The sequence below is a fragment of the Clarias gariepinus genome, chromosome 4 (genome assembly GCF_024256425.1).
Source record: "Clarias gariepinus isolate MV-2021 ecotype Netherlands chromosome 4, CGAR_prim_01v2, whole genome shotgun sequence".
Lineage (NCBI taxonomy): Eukaryota > Metazoa > Chordata > Actinopteri > Siluriformes > Clariidae > Clarias > Clarias gariepinus.
In genome coordinates this window covers 3663085-3679666 of record NC_071103.1, presented here as the reverse complement: position 1 = coordinate 3679666, position 16582 = coordinate 3663085, and the positions used below count along the sequence as shown (strand labels likewise).

Below are 16582 nucleotides of genomic sequence, written 5' to 3'. Positions count from 1 at the left end.
ACAATTTTTACTGGTCATATTTTACACTAATTTCAGTATCACTACTCATTAAGAAATATGAATAATTTGCATTTTAAATGATTATTGTTTGAAGCGAGACAGTACAACACTGAAAAATGGCCATTTTTGGGGCTCATATAAAAAATCCCTCCAAAACGACAAAAGTTAGCAACTCGAAATTTTTAGGGAAGCAAAATTGGTCACTTACATGTTGCATAAACTTCAAAAGTAGCTTCTTTGGCAAACACATTTCCTGTAATATATGTATAACTTACATATGTATATATCCATTATAAAATAACATATATTTTATTTAAAAAAAATTAAATTAAATCAGCACCAATACTGTGTTTTGGTCATAAAGATGTTTTTCAGTTTCAAATCGGATGTCAAACTGCCCATTGCACTACTCGCAACACAACATGGAAGTTCAAATACTGCAGTTATGCTGAAAACACTTTGTTTAGCTGCACAGGAATTTCAAGTGTGTGGTTTTTACATACTTAGTGGTAAGTCCACCTGAAGTAGCCTGCTACAGCACAGAAATTTAACTTTCTACTAAAGCTGGCTTACCCACAGTATGGAAACAGAGACCAGTATTCCATGGACAGAGGACGAAGTGAAATGTCTGATAGCATTTTGAGGGATTGTATCAAGTACAGGCAATGCAGGAGGAAATGCACAAAAATACGACGATGTAAAAAATATATGTTTTATGGTGCTGGCTCTAGCGTCCAGTCTCAGGCTGAATTATACAAATCCAATTTCATCACTTTCACATAAGCATGAAAAATTGGTCCTAAATATCAGATTTATGAAACAAAACAAGTCAAAGCAAATAAGACTGTTTTTGACAAAATCAAGGCTTTCAAGTCCAACATCCTTGCATTTTAAGTGAATCATTATTTTGTGAATTTGTACATTTGAAATATATATATATATATATATATATATATATATATATATATATATATATATATATATATATATCCCATATCACTGTATCATCGACTTAAAAATCTTAAAATCTACTTCTAATCTAAAAATAATATTCTTACTTTCTTTGCTTTCTAGGATTTTCAAGTTAGCAGCTCTGCTTTACCATCATGTTAGTCAGTAGTGGTAATCTTTTTTGACACAGATTCCTCGGCAGCTTTCTAGTTTGTTCAAAGCTCTAAGCTCAAAAAGAAAGAGCGAGAGAGTGAGAGGGAGAGAGAGAGAGAGAGAGAGATCCCATCAATATGAGGAAAACAAGATGCAGGTGTTTGTCACTACATGTGACTCCCTTAACCACCAGAGTCATACTAAACCATGCTTCCTCCTGATACACTGTTATAATAGTTCCGTAAGAATATGTAGTAGGGATCAGTCCATAAGTATAAACAAGTTGTTTTGAGACCATGTGGGGGACAGGATCATTTGCCACCAATTCCTAATTTACCTGATCTGGGCAGAAATGACAAAGCATACGTCGAACACCTGTTGTAGTCTAAAGTGGAGTAAAACTATGCTCGTGACACTGTCAGCTGTAAGACGTCTAAACCTGGACATGCTCTGCCCATGTGACTGTGACATAAATAGATGCCTGCTCATGGGCAGCAAGGCCCATCTGAGATTGAATATCAAAACAACTTCACAGAGTCGGGAGACAGTGAGACAGTGAACCTGGTTCCTATGGCTGTTAAGGGTTGAAAAACAGAACAGAAAAGAAGAACAAAAATTTATCAGCATGTTTCACCAGAGCTTCGCATTTACTCCCACAGCTCTGCGCTCCTTAGAACAGGAACGAGACCTTCTGGAGAGACAAAGCCATCAGAGGAAGCTCATTGAGCCAACTGTCAACGGCTATCTGCTGAGGAAGGAGGCTCGGGAACAAGCCTCACTCTCCAGGAAGAGCCCGGGGGTACCGTCGGTGCCACTGGTGTGCCGTGATCTGGTGGTACAGAACGCCCTATACACAGGGGATGTGGAGGCTGTGAAGACACTGTTTCCCAAAGGCTCGCCGGATAAACTGGTCATCAAACCAGAGGGAGGGGCCATGCGCTGGGTCTCCGATGGGAGAGTCAGAGGTATGTTTTACTTTTTAGGAATTACATCCACTCTTTTTCATAAAGTCTCTCCATTTTTGTGGGCACAAAAGCAGTTGGACAACTGATAAGCAGTTTGATGATTGCAAGGTGTATCTTTTTTTCTTTTGACAAATTAGGCAGATAAAATGTTAGCCAATGATTCCAAGTGTTGAATCTGCATTTCATAGCTGTTTATGGCATCTTAAAAGGTGCCAGTTGAAGGAGGCCAACAGACTTATCACAAAAAGAGAGAGAGAGAGAGAGAGAGAGAGAGAGAGAGAGAGAGAGCAGTTAGCACTTTAGCAGTGGCCATATCAACAGCTTAAAAAGAAGAAATGCTCTGGTGAGCTCTGTAACATCAAAAACTGCACGGAGGACAACTAAAGTGTGTAAGCACAGAATGTTTCACTGGAAAAGAAATGCTCATTCTCAACATCTAGCCAAGTCACAAACACTCTTTTGGATCCATGTGGTGGATGAGTGTCATTGCCAAAGTCTATAAACAACGATGCTTTCACAAATGTGCCCTGTGTATGCACATGTGTGTTTACTTCGAGATGTACACCACCGGGAACACTCATGAACAGAAACGCAAGATTAAGCTTGTTTGGATGAATTGTGCCAGACTGATGGAAAAGAAAAGTATGTAGAAGGAAAGGAGGGGCTCATGATCCAAAGCATACCACATCATCATTAAACATGGTGGCAGCGTTATGGCATGGGTGTCTCAGGAGAACTGGCTCACTGGAGTTTACTGATGATGTGACTGCTGGTAGACATAGCAGGATGAAATCTGAAGTGTTTAAATACTTTAGTTTTTGCTTAGGTTTATTCAAATGCTGGAATACCGATAACACAGCACTTTATAGTACAGATTATATGATAACAGAATGATAAGCACAAAACACGGCAAAGCAACCCAAAGCAAAGAAATGGAATTATTTCAGAGGGTTGGTTCGGTCTCCTTACCTCAACCCAACTGAGCTGCTTTTCACAAGACAAAACTGACTGAAGGCTGAAAGATCCATGAACGCTCAGCGAGTGAGGAAGGCTGCGGTAAAGCAAAGGCAAAACAGCTCAAGGGAGGAAACCCAGCATTTGATGATGTCCATGGGCTCCAGCCTTAATACAGTCACTGACTCCTAGGTTTTTGTATTGAATGCTTAATTTCAATTCCACTGTGGTAGTGTGCAGAGGCAAAGGCTGTGTAACCTCCAAATACTTATACTTACTCACTAGCCTGGGTGTAATGGTTAAAAGAATCATTTAATGTAAGGATTAAAGAAAGCAAAGGGAAATCAAAGGGTATAATGGAAAATGGAAAAAATGGAAAGGAAAAAGAGGACATGAGATTAAAGAATGGAAAGTAACAAAAGAAAAAACAGCAGATAGAAATCAAAAGAAAATGTACATTATAAAAGATAAAAAATGTACTGAAAAAGTGTATAAAAAAGAGCAAAGCATGTGAGTGTAAATAAATCAAAGACAGATAGAAAGAAAATTAAACAGACAAGTAGAGAATAGATTAAAGAAGAGAATGGGATGTTTGCAGAAAAAAAAGTAAAAGGAATTTTTTTTTAAAAAGGATTAAGAATGGAAAAGAAGAAAAAAAACCCTGAAAGAAATAAAATAAGAGATGATAAGATTTTTAAAAAGGACAAAGAAAATGAATGAAAATTAAAAATGCTTGGATAAAATAATAGAACAAAATAGAAATTGAAAGGGAAAAAAGAAAGAAAATAGCAATGAAAGAAAAATCGATGTTGGATTGATGAAATGAAGAAAGAAAGAAAGAAAGAAAGAAAGAAAGAAAGAAAGAATAAAAGAATCAATAATAATCAAAGCAATCAAATAATTTAAAAAAGTTATATATAATTTATTCTGTATTCTATTTTATGTAAGTGAAGAGTGAAGCATGGTGGTGGATCAGTGATGGTTTGGGCTGCAATATCATGGCATTCCCTAGGCCCAATACTTGTGCTAGATGGCGCAACACTGCCAAGGACTACCGAACCATTCTGGAGGGCCATCTTCACCCAATGGTTCAAACGTGCATCAGGATGATAATGCACCAATACACACAGCACAACAGGTGATGAACATGAAAGTGATGTTGAACATCTCCCATGGCCTGCACAGTCACCAGATCTAAATATTATTGAGCCACTTTGGGGTGTTTTAAAGGAGCGAGTCAGGAAACGTTTTCCTCCACCAGCATCACATAGTGACCTGGACACTATTCTGCAAGATGAATGGTTTAAAATCCCTCTGGCCACTGTGCAGGACTTGTATCTGTCATTCCTAAGACAAATTGATGCTGTATTGGCCGAAAAAGGAGGCTCTACACCATACTAATGAATTATTGTGGTGCAAAACCAGGCATTTCAGTTTCATTGTCCAACTCCTATATATATTAAAATAAAGAATGACAGGATGATCAGGGACAATGCTGTGATTAACCCAGCATACACACTCTTTGTCTAAGTAAATAATAGAGTTATTTTAGTAGAGCAGTTAGTTTAGGTCACATGAAGTTACAGGAGTCATCACAGATGGACTTTATAATAAGTGCACCAGCCTGGCATGAGATTGCACAAGTCTAAAGTGGTGCAAATGGCACAACTGCCTCCTGGCTTCTAACATGTCCAGGGGGTTTCATAACAACCACAGACTCTTAAAATAGACCTGTCTGTGCAAACAGACCTCAAAGTGTCCAGAGATCTCTCCGGAGAAACAACCGGTCAAAACAAGAGCACAACAAGGAGTGGGATTTCGTCTAGTCATCTTTGAATCATGGGACCAAAGATTAAGTTCAAGAAGCAGAAGAATTATCGTAACGACGTGATCGCGACCGCGCACGCTTCAGGATGGGTACTGCAGTTCTGGAACGCTCTCCTGGTCGGCGATGAGGTCATCGTGGTCAGTATCATCGACGACCCTGAATACTCACACCTTATGGATGCCATATATGACACCAGTGACATAGAGGAGTGGAAGAACTTCAGGTTCAACTACAGAGGGCTAAGTATGTCACGGCTCCACTGAATTCTTCATTCTGATTGGTCAGAAGGTGCTGATGCATATTTTAGAACCTGTATGTTCAAACATATTATCATAGTTTACAGATCAGAACAGACTACAACAGTTCTTTTATTCAGCAGTGAAGGGAAATGGAGTGAGAGGTAGAAAAGTTAAACTGAATAAATAAATAATAAAAAAGAAAGAAAAAGGCAGAAAAGGGAAAGAAAGGTGAATTAAATAAGAAAATAAATGAAAGAAAGAGAAAAAGTTCAAGAAGAAAAAATGTGAAAAGGAAGAAAGAAAGATAAAGAGATAAATACAGAAACAAATAAACGTACTAACAAATACATGAACACTAAAGTAATAAAAGCCGAGAGTAACATGGCTGTTCCTGCACCTGCTGGTGTTTCTGGTGGTAGATCTCAGGGCTCATGGTGAAGTTGCTGCTGTGTTTTTTCTTCTTCAGGACTGTGGTCTCTGACGTACGAGCAGGAGCTGACCACGCCTCTGCACATCACCGCAGGACGAGGCTTCGCCGACTGCCTGGGGCATCTCCTCCTGAGAGGGGCCTGTGTGGATTTTGCCCCTGGGGGCACGACAGCACTGCACGAGGCCTGCCAGGAGTGCCAGCCAGAATGTGTTAAACTGCTGCTACAGTATGGTGCCAATGCCAACGCTGTCACCGAGGATGGACTGATGCCCCTGCACCTCTGCACTGAGCCAGAGTCTCTGGAGTGAGTGAGGATTAGTCAACAGCCAGCATTATATTTAAATCCTGCACAACGGTACTGTAGCAGCGGCAGGATCAGGGTCATACCACAGGTCACGTTGTTTGAGTGATTACGTAGTTTCTGCTTTTAGCAAGTAAATATGTTTTAACAATCTGAACATGTTTCAGAAAAGAAAGAAATTAAACAAAAAGCAACCAAACAGAAAGAAACAAAACAGCAGGAATTACAGAAGGAAACTTTTAAAATTAAGAGAAAAGATTAATAATAAAAAAATACTGGACAGACTAAATGGGTCAACAATAAAGAAAGCAACTAACTTAAGCAATTAATGGAAAAAAAGGGAAAAAGCGATAAAGAAAGAAAGGATTCCAGAAATTGGAATAAAGGAACAAGCAGCAGCTTGGAGAAAAGAAAGAAAAGAAATAATTTTTCTTTCTTTCTTTCTTTTAAAAGAAAGAAAAAAGTTGTTTTTCTTTCTTTTAAAAGAAAGAAAGAAAGAAAGAAAGAAAAACAAATAAACAGAATACACACTAATTAAATACTGGATTGACTGAATGGAGCAGTAAGGAAAGCAAACACTAGAAACAGTGGGAAAAAGAAAGAAAGGAAAAAGAGAACAGCAAATAACAGAAAAAAGAAGAACAGGTGTGATTAAAGTATAAAATGTATTGGAGGAAAAAAAATATAAAATAAAAAACAGATGAAGAACAGAAAGTAATAATGTAACGAGTTCGACCCATGAACGCGCAGCACCATAAAGCACGGACACGAGGGGAGGTCTTACGGGAAAAAGGGTAATTTATTAAGGTAAAATTGGGAAATGTAAATGTTAAAGGAGGCAGGATGGAAAGAAGGGGAAGAAAGGAATGTACACGTGCAGATCTGGTGGGCAGTGCTCCGCTGGCATGCGGGCTCAGGCTGGTGAGTGGTGGACAGCGAGCAGAGTGGGCCCGCATGGACAGCAGCTCCTGCCTTCATCCGCCCGGCTGGGAACAGGGGTTGTGACGTGATCCTCTTTGCGGCCTTTTACACTTCGGCGTCAGGGTCACAAGAATCCAGCTCCATTGAGAGCTGAAGAGCTGCGGGAGCTCCGGCAGTGAGCTTGCGGCTGTCCTCACCGCGGCAAACAAAAGCGTACTCGCCTCTTTAAAGTCCCTGAGTCGCATTCGATTGCCCAGCTTGCATACCGCTCTTCCACGTTGTAGCGCGCGTTGCACGCACCGCTTAATAAAGTTCAATATTCCAACTAGCTAACTAGTGAGCGAAAAGCATGCCCATCACAGGCGCACTCCGTGACACTGCCCATCAACTCGGAGCTCATTGTCGCCACTGGCTCTGCCAAGTAAGACCTCGGCCTCTTTCTGGACTCAACCTAAGGTTGCAAAGTGCCCCAAGCCTGCATTCTTCACCAGTGTAACGGGTTCCACCCATGTTGCACGGGCGGCACCATAAAGCACGGACACGAGGCAAGGTCTTATGGGGGAAAAGGGTAATTTATTAAGGTAAATGGAAAAGGAAAGGGTTAAAGGAGGGAGGACGGAAAGATAGGGAAAGGAATCTTGTGCACGTGCAGGTCTGGTGGGCAGTGCCCTGCTGTCATGCGGGCACAGGGTGGAGAGTGGTGGACAGCGGGAAGAGTGGCAGCCTGGGCCCGTGTGGACATCAGCCTCTGTTCGCTCTGACACTGCTCTCAGGCGGTTGGCTGGACCGGCCCCTCCCAGCTCTCTCTGTGGGCGTGGCTTCAGACAGGAGTCCTCAGCTGGGTGGCTTTCCTCGGCTGGGAACAGGGGCCGTGACGTGTTCCTCCTTGCAGCCTTCTCGTCTTTGGCGCCAGGGTCACCATAATCTGGCTCCATTATGAAAGCGAAAGAGGCGCTGGAGCTCCGGCAGTAAGCTCGTGGCTGTCCTTGCAGCGGCTGTACTCGGCTCTTTGAAGTCCCTGGGCATGTTCCATTGCCCCGCTTGCATGCCGCTTTTCCACGTTCTTGCGCGTGTTGCTTAATGAAGTCCAATATCCCAACAGACCCCAAGCTACACTTTCCTCAGTTTTTTATAGCGCGGGGAGAAGCCCGGCATGTTTAGCAGCGATGGCTCACCAGCCGTGGCTAATTTTTGACATACCTGAAGGGGTGGCCGCCTTACTAGTGAGCGAGGAGCAATATTGATTTCGGCAACCGTCCATCACAGGCACTCGCTGTAATAGTAAATTAAAAGAAAGAAAAAAAAGAAAGGAAGGAGAGGAAATCTAAATAGTAAATAATGAAAAAAAAGACAAATAAATAAATAAACAGCTAATGGGTGAAGGAAAGAGGAAAAGAAAAACATATAAAGAAAGAACACAAAATTAAATTAAAAGGAAAGATAAAGAAAAAGTTAATAGAAAAAATCAAGAAAAAATGAATGAACTAAATAAAGATCTGTTAACACAATATCTTTGTTGTACATTTCCCAGGTGTGCCAAGCATGTGATCCAGTTTGGAGCAGCCATAAATGGCCGCAGCGTGGATGAAAATGACACACCACTGCATGTAGCGGCGCGTCATGGCCTTCTGGCCCACGTGGAACTGTACCTGCGTCATGGCGCAGCGGTGGAGTTGCAAAATGATGAAGGACAAACGCCACTGAATGCTGCATGTTCACAACCACACGAGCATGCTGCTCTGGAGCGTTACGCTCAAGTGTGCCAACGGCTAGTGGAGAATGGGGCGGATGTGAGCACGGGCGACACCGACAGGCACACACCTCTGCACATGGCATGCAAGAACGCTAACCCTGGGATTGTGGAGGTACTCCTGCGAAACGGTGCCCCTGTCAATGACATGGATTACGGAGGCGAGGCGCCCATGCATAATATTCTAAAAATAATTGCTTATAAATTGGAGCATGAACCCGAGCGGATTGTGCAGGAATTGCTCAACTATGGGTCAATCCGAGTGTGGCCGGGAGCTCTGCCCAAGGTCAGTGTGGGGCATCAGGGTCTGGGTAAAATGTTTTTAAATCATATTAATTCCCAAAGTCTAGCAAACCATCTAGTAAAGGTTGATTTGGGTTCACCAATCCATAGGACTGTTCCAAAACACTTGCGACAGATCAGCACACATGTTCTAACTTTCACTTACCAGAAGTTTGTGGGTATCTCCTTGAGATAAACTCCTGCTGGCAGGTGGGACAAAGCGTATCATCTTCTCCTTTCATAAATCACTTGCGAAAAGAAGAAACTGTTCTTCACAGACACATAAATCCCAACTGCATAGTAATGTAACAGCCCTGAGCCTTCGAGGCTTGAACTCCACTACACCTCTAACAGTTTGCTGTGGTTTCTGTTACCAAGATGTTAAATCTTGTAAGTTGCAAAGTGGACCTCCAAGGATCAGACATAGTTGTCCAGCAAAGATACACAACCGGATTGAGATCTGGAGAATCTGGAGGCGAAGTCAACACCTCAAGTGAGCTGATGCTTGCTTGGTGAATTCTCTGCATGAACGCCCCAGATCATTTATACATCACTGCTTAATTGAGTCTGTGCTAAAAGATTTCGGAGAGAAGATGTTCTCCATTTACCATTAGCGAACATGAAGTCACTTATTTCAAGTCGAAAAATTTAAACCAGAGATTACTAATGTGAGATGGGAAGGGAAGTGGGTGGAGCTTCCAGGGCATTCGGGGTTAATTCAGGGCATTTTTTATTAGAAGAAAAAAAAAAGAATAATACAGTATGTTTGAACAGGCAAACTTATTTTAACTCCATAGTAACTCCAATGTTAAAATAAGGACTTTTAAAGCAAATTGATTATATGTAAATTAAGTAATTGTAATGCTTGGCAGGTCTGCCTTAATGTACCAGCTATATGCTCATCAATTTATAGATTGCTTAGTAGGTAAGTCATGTCTTTGTTTTTTTACTCTATTGTCCTTTGTTATATAACTGCATTCCATTATGCCATATTTTAATGCTATGTGTTTTTATGTAAAAACATAATAAAAAATCATCTGATCATAGCGGGTTCTAATATTAGGCAAATACAACCTCAGACAAACATTATTTATGTAACAAAAAGGAAGCCAAAAAAACATAAAATATACAGGCAATACTAAGTACCCCTCACTGCTTCCACAGAGGTACAGACCTCTATAAAAGCAAAAGTTTAGTGGTCTGGAGAATTCCCCAACAGAGAATGGCATAAGCAATGGTCTTAGAGAAGCAAGTGTTGCTGCACATCAATCTAGAAAGGGTTGTAAAATTATTTGCAAACAATTTGGAGTTCAACGTTTTACAGTAAGAAAGCATTCAAGGCAGACAGACTTCTCAGGAGTCGGCTCAGTCTCAGCACATTTACCACAAGGTCAGACTCTACTATGCTCAGAGAAATACAAAAACCCCAAGAGCTACATCTCGGACCATACAAGCCTCACTAAGCAAATGTTAAAATCCATGACAGCACAATTAGAAGAAGACTGAACGAGTATGGATTGTTTGGAAGAATTGGCAGGAGTAAGCCTTTTCTGTCAAAAAAAACACGAAAGCATGACTGAGGTTTGCAAAAGTGCATCTAAACAAACCATAGGACTTCTAAAAGAATGTCCTATGGAGAGGTAAAATTAAAATGGAGTTGTTTGGCCTTAATGCCCAGCGCCAAGGTTGGTGAAAACCAAACAGCATTTTAGCAGAAGAACCTCATACCCACAGCGGTAGAGAGGAGATAATTTGGGATTGATTTTGCAGTCACAGGACCCGGACACCTTGCAGTCATCGAGTCGACTGTGAACTCTTCTGTATACCAATTTAATTCAATTCAGTTTTATTTGTATAGCGGTTTTAACAATTGACATTGTCGCAAAGCAGCTTTACACAATCAAAAGAATTATTTAAGTTTGTATGAAATGTGAATGTGTATGAATTAAAATGATAAGACTGTCCCTGATGAGCCAGCCGAGGACGACCGCGACAGTGGCGAGGAAAAACTCTCTGAGATGGTAATAGGAAGAAACCTTGAGATGAACCAGACTCAACAGGGAAGTTGGGTGAAAACGGATGGCAGGGATTAATCTGCAGCATACTGTGTGAAAATGGAAATTCAGTATAACAGAAGATTAAGACTAAGTGTTAAAGTTAAAATATAGTCCAGTTTGTTCCTGGAGGCTCAGGTAGACTGTAGGAAACTCCAGTCCTGAACTGTCAAGCGACTGAAGTCACAAGTCCTCAGAGAACAGCTGTCTGCATCAGCCGAGGACAGGACCGTCTTCATGGAAAAGTGGAACCATCCTCAGTCACCACACGCATCCCAGGCAGACCACACAGGGCATCCATGCGATGAGATCTCCAACCAGCAGACGAGTCAGCTTCAGGGGCCGGGAGGCTCTGGATCACTGGCAGCTCAGGAACAACATGTATAGCTCGACAGAGAGACAGGTAGAGGGAAAAAGAGAGAGGGAGAAAGAGAGCAGAAGAGAAGGAGAGATGGCAGTTAGGTATGGTGACAGTCAAACAATGTATAAAGTGAATGTATATTTAGTGCAGAGTGCAAGAAGGGACTCCAGCAGGACTAACTATGACAGCATAACTAAAAGGGAGAGCCAAAAGGAAACATATATATGAGGGCTCCCTGAGATGTAAAGCGACCAATTACCATCAACAAAACTGAGTGATCAATGAGAGTGGGAAAGAACGTATCTAAACATACGAGTTCACCTAATACTCTACGTCCATGAGTCCCCCAGATCTGCTCTTTTGCCTAAGGGTAATCTTTTTACAAAAATGCTTGGCTAAATAAATAGGTTTTAAGCCTAGACTTAAACACTGAGGCTGTCCCAAACATTAAGAAGAAGACTATTCCATAACTTTGGGGCTTTGTAAGAAAAAGCTCTGCCCCCTGCTGTAGTTTTCATAATACGCTGTACTGACAAGCAGCCTGCATCCTTTAAACGAAGTAGGCGTGGCAGATTGTAAGACACTAGCAGTTCACTCAGATACTGCACAGTCTTTTATTGTTGCACTTCTGTGGAACAGAAAGGCCATTTAAAGTTACAGTGTGATTAGAAAGCTTACTTTTAGCTGCTTGTGGTCTTATGACTAGAACTTCTGTCATAGGGAAAAAAGCAGTGGGGCTAAAACTGAACCCTGTGGAACACCAAACTCCACTTGAGAATATGAGAAATGGTCACCATCTAAATCCACAAACTGATAATAATCAGTCAAATAGGATCTGAACCACAAGAGGGTCGTTCCCTTAATTCCTACTACATTTTCTAATCTGTGAAGGAGAATACTATATTTAATGCTTTTTCTATGTAGATGTAAACATGTCTGCTGTGATACTATCTTTTCCAGAAAAATCTACTTTTCTTTTTTAAATGCATACAGCAATTTATTGAAAATAAAAATTGTCATTATTCACAATACAAGGAAAAGCTTAAAGTTGACCGAGATTAATTAAGTGCATTACAGTGCCATACATTTTGATTTTAAAGCCTTTTCTGAGATGCAAAAACTAAAAAAAGGTATTTTAAATGACTTTAAGTATCAAAAAAAACTAAGGCACATTAAAATAAATAATTATACAAAAACACTAAGTTGTGCAACTTAACTTTCAGAACTAAAAGTAAAAAAATTTACAGCTCAGGCATAACATAAGCATTTACTGATGGTTTCTGTCGTTTTCTCTTGCTGGTTTCTTCTTCTCTTGGCTCGCTGATTTTTTTATCGTTTCTTTCCATTTTGCAGCCCGCAACAGAACACTCCCTTAAATCAATACACAGCTAACTGTTTGCGTCTCCTTCCGCTTTGTGGGTGATGTAAGCGCTTCTTCTTCATCAGTTTTCGCAGTGTCCGGAAGCGCACTGTGTCACATCAAACAAATAATTGCGCAAAAACATAACGCAAGCTTTTAAAATTAATTAAAAGAAGCATCGAGGCAGAAGATTTTGCCTCAATCATTTTTTGTAATTAAATAACTTGAGTTACTCGAGGAAAGTTTGATATTGGCCTGTAATTGAAAAGCTGACTGGGGTCAAGGTCAGAGGGAGGCTGCTGGATCCTATCCCAGGACACTTAGGGCACAAGGCAGGGTACTCCCTGGACAGAGTGCCAATCCATCACAAGCACACACATACACTCACTCATTCACACACTGTGGGCAGTTTAAGAATGCCAGTTAGCCTAGGGAAGAACATGCAAACTCCATGCAAATTCCAACTGGAGGTGCAAGGAGACAGTGCTAATTACTACACCACCATGCTGCCAAATAAAAGAATAAAGGTGCCCAGTCAAAGTCCAGACCTCAAGTCAACTGAAAGGCTGTGGCGGGACTTTAAAAGAGCTATGCATAAGTGAATGCCCGAAAACGTCAATGAACTGAAGCAATTTCAAAAAGAAGAATGGGATGAAATTAGTCTACAACAATGTAAGAGACTGTTAAAGTCATAAAGGAAATGAGGCCTTCACGTTATCGCTGCTAATGGTGGATCTGCAAGCCATTGAATCATGGGAGTTGTTTGTTTAATACTAAGATCCTGCTATGGTCAGATGATTTTTATGTTTTTACATTTAAAAAAACACGAATGAAAAGACTTTCAAAAATAACTATATATGTCAAATTTTAAACTACAGTCTGGCCATCACTTGAGATTCCTTCAAGTAGAAAAGAAATACGATGCTCTTTCTAAATGAACTTTTGACGCAGTATAAATTTGGCATGTTTATGATGTGTAAGGACGAAACACACAAAACAGAACATATCTGTATCAAAATACACGGGAATTGTAAGTTATCTTTTTAAACGCTGTGCTCATAGTAGCAAGCGCTCAGTACTGTACATCCAGTGAATCCCACTTGTGCCGGATAAATTGCCTGATTCTTAATGAGGCAAATGTTAATAGGAGATTAATTAGCACTAATTGCACAAGTTCTCGACAATCCCCCAGAGAGGGGCCCAATCTGTTCATCAAGCCAAGTGCTTAATTATTCTGCACTGCACTTTCTCCCAACTCCTGCCACCGACCTCTGGCCTTTTTCCGAGCAGGTGGAGATATCGCTCCAGGTGGAAACTGTCATTGTTACCTTGATTGAGGAGCAGCTTGTGTTTTCCCAAATCAGCCATAGCCACTGTATGTCAGAAAAGACTAGAATATCCTAACAGATCATACAAGAAGATGTTTATTCAAGCTACCATTTATAAAAGGAGTCTCCAGTGTCAGTGCTTTGTCAAGGCCAGTAGCAGTCAGGGGGCTCCCAGTTGTCCCAATGACTGTTATAAATAAATTTCAACATAGTTTTTTATGTGTACGTGTTCGTTTGTGTGGTAATTCCAGGTCCTGAAGTACTGCTGTATGTCACCACGTACCATAGAAGTCCTGCTGAACGCATACAGCCAGCTTAAAGTCAATGATCAGTGGGTGGAGGCTGTTCCTCCAGAGGTGTTCCAGGTGGGAAGATATTAATGGACTCCTATAGCTGAAATAGATCATTATACAAATTCAATAAAGCTAAGGCTGTTTTTTTTTTTTGTCTGGAACTTTTTCATTTAAAAAACATTTATATTACTCAAAACATAAAAAAAAAACTCTCACCCATGACTACATTTTGTAGCTGAATGAACAGATTTTTTTTTTCAATAAGGAAATGTTTACCTCCCACAGTGTCAGCGCTTTAAATCATTCAGTATGTTTTCCTCCATAGTGTATCCTTCCATTTTTCACTGGAACATGACAAGAATTTGTTTAAATGGGCTATATTTTTTAATTGAAACATTAAACTATTTTATCCTGTTTTTTTTTTTTTGTTGTTTCTCCTACAGAAACATCAGGAATTTTACGAGTCCGTGTTCGCTCTGGCCAATACCCCGCGCTGCCTGCAGCATCTGGCTCGCCACAGGTTGCGCACTTATCTAGAAGGCCGTGTTCTCAATGTGGTGCCCAAGTTGGTTCTGCCAACATTTCTGAAGGCCTACCTGATGCTGGAATTTCGAGGCTATGTTCACTAAGTGCTCACTGAACCAAAGGTTGTCAAGGATGAAGGGCCAGGATGTTGATTAATAATGCATAAAACTTTGCTGAGGATGACCGCTCAGGTGTAGGTACTTTAGGCAGAGGTGCCAATAATTACACTTAACATATTTTGACCACTATGAAAATAAAATAAATTTTACTGAAATGCTGATTCACAGAAGGCGAAAGGACACAGAATTTAAAAAGTGCAAGACAAAAGAAAAGATTGGAACTTTATATCTGTATTTGTTTTGGAGTAGAATTTAAATGTAACAGGGAGATTGTGAGATCCCAGTCTGGATCTAAACATCTGCTAAATGCATAAATGTAAATTGCTTTAAATGAGACACAAATATCATCGAGCGCTGTGCACGAACGTGACATTTGACATTCATGAAATGCATCTTTGAAAGACAAGCCTGAATGAATTTGTCGGGAAATTCCGTTTGAGAATCGTTTTGAATTTTTCTGTGTATAAATGACTAATGATGATGATGTGGAATAGCTTTCGTAGACGACACTAATATGCATTCCCTTTTGCATTGACTGTTTTCCTGAATGTACACATACAGCATTAATTAGAAATTAAAATTATGACTTCTGTTGTATGATTGTTTTGTGATTAAATGGCATGATGCATTTATATTTATCACCTTAAATGCTTCTACATGTCTGATTCTGATTTTTTTACTCATGAGCTCATTTATGTGGGGTTTTTTTTACCACAAGGGGGCGATCTTCAATTTGGAACGTCACGACTAGTATTTAGGATGACAAAAAAAAAGAGTTAAATGTACAGCCTGAGCATTTATATGCATTGACATGCAACTTTTTTGAATTGATCACAATTCCAGAGTGAAATTAGAATTATTGGCAACTTGCCAAAAAATTGCTGAATAAACTAAACACACACAAAAAGAATAGACATTTATCTTTGTTTTAAAAAATTGCATCATAAAACAATATTTTGAAGATTGCAAATGTTGAAGGAGGAATATAAAAGCCAAATAAACAATTAAACAATACAGAACATTCGACGTTTTTGTCACACACAGTCTGAAAATGTTTGGCATCAAAAGGGAAGCACAATAGGAAAAGTACTCGACACCCCAAACGTAAAGTATGGAAGTGGATCATTGATGATTTGGGTCTGGCTGTCTTTTACTCCTCTCATTAATCAAGATGATCAGACAGACATTTTAAAAATCAGAACGCTACTGAAATCTGCTGTTCCGACTGCAACAAGCCAGAACACTATGGGTTCCTCTTCAAAAAGCATCTCAGTACTGTAATAAGCACTGATCGTTTCAAACCACTGTTTTCATAAGCAAATTTAAACAAGTTAAATAAAGCACACACAAAATAGTTTGTTGGAAAATACAAATTACCTTACATTCCCTTAAAAAAAAATCCTAAATTATTAATGTTTTGGAGAATTTAGTTTATTTGTAAAATTAGACACAATTCAACACTAATTGTTGGATTTTAAATTGTTTATCAAATTCCTAGTCAAATCCTTCACCCTCACAGATTGACAGTGATAACTCTTTACATTTTTCCCCCTAAGCATAGTAATCAAAATCATAACCCACACTAATTTTTTTGTTTTGTTTTGTTTTTGTTTTTCTGTAGTGCTCTGACATTTTATTATATGTGACTTTTGGTTATTACCAAGTTACTTTATTGAATTCAGACGTTATAAAGGTGAATCTGGAAAGATTCTCTTACACTATCAAAAGATCTGAATGGAATAATACTAAATCAATTCAGTAATATAGC

The 16582-nt window shown here is 39.9% G+C and overlaps 1 protein-coding gene across 1 annotated transcript; it reads left to right on the top strand.

Moving 5' to 3' along the window:
* Positions 1-1657: 1657 nt before the first annotated feature.
* On the top strand, positions 1658-15434 carry asb10 (ankyrin repeat and SOCS box containing 10). The gene is made up of 5 exons (XM_053495115.1): positions 1658-2069; positions 5557-5824; positions 8274-8778; positions 14129-14242; positions 14614-15434. Exons 1-5 carry the CDS (start codon positions 1730-1732, stop codon positions 14797-14799), a joined length of 1413 nt encoding a protein of 470 aa, XP_053351090.1. The 5' UTR covers positions 1658-1729; the 3' UTR covers positions 14800-15434.
* The last annotated feature ends 1148 nt before the right edge of the window (positions 15435-16582 follow it).

Bases quoted from the DNA above. Each gene is read 5' to 3' on its own strand.
- asb10 (XM_053495115.1), top strand. From the start codon at position 1,730: ATGTTTCACCAGAGCTTCGCATTTACTCCCACAGCTCTGCGCTCCTTA. The intron at 2,070-5,556 runs GTATGTTTTACT...TTTCTTCTTCAG, and splicing joins CTCCGATGGGAGAGTCAGAG to GACTGTGGTCTCTGACGTAC. The intron at 5,825-8,273 runs GTGAGTGAGGAT...TACATTTCCCAG, and splicing joins ACTGAGCCAGAGTCTCTGGA to GTGTGCCAAGCATGTGATCC.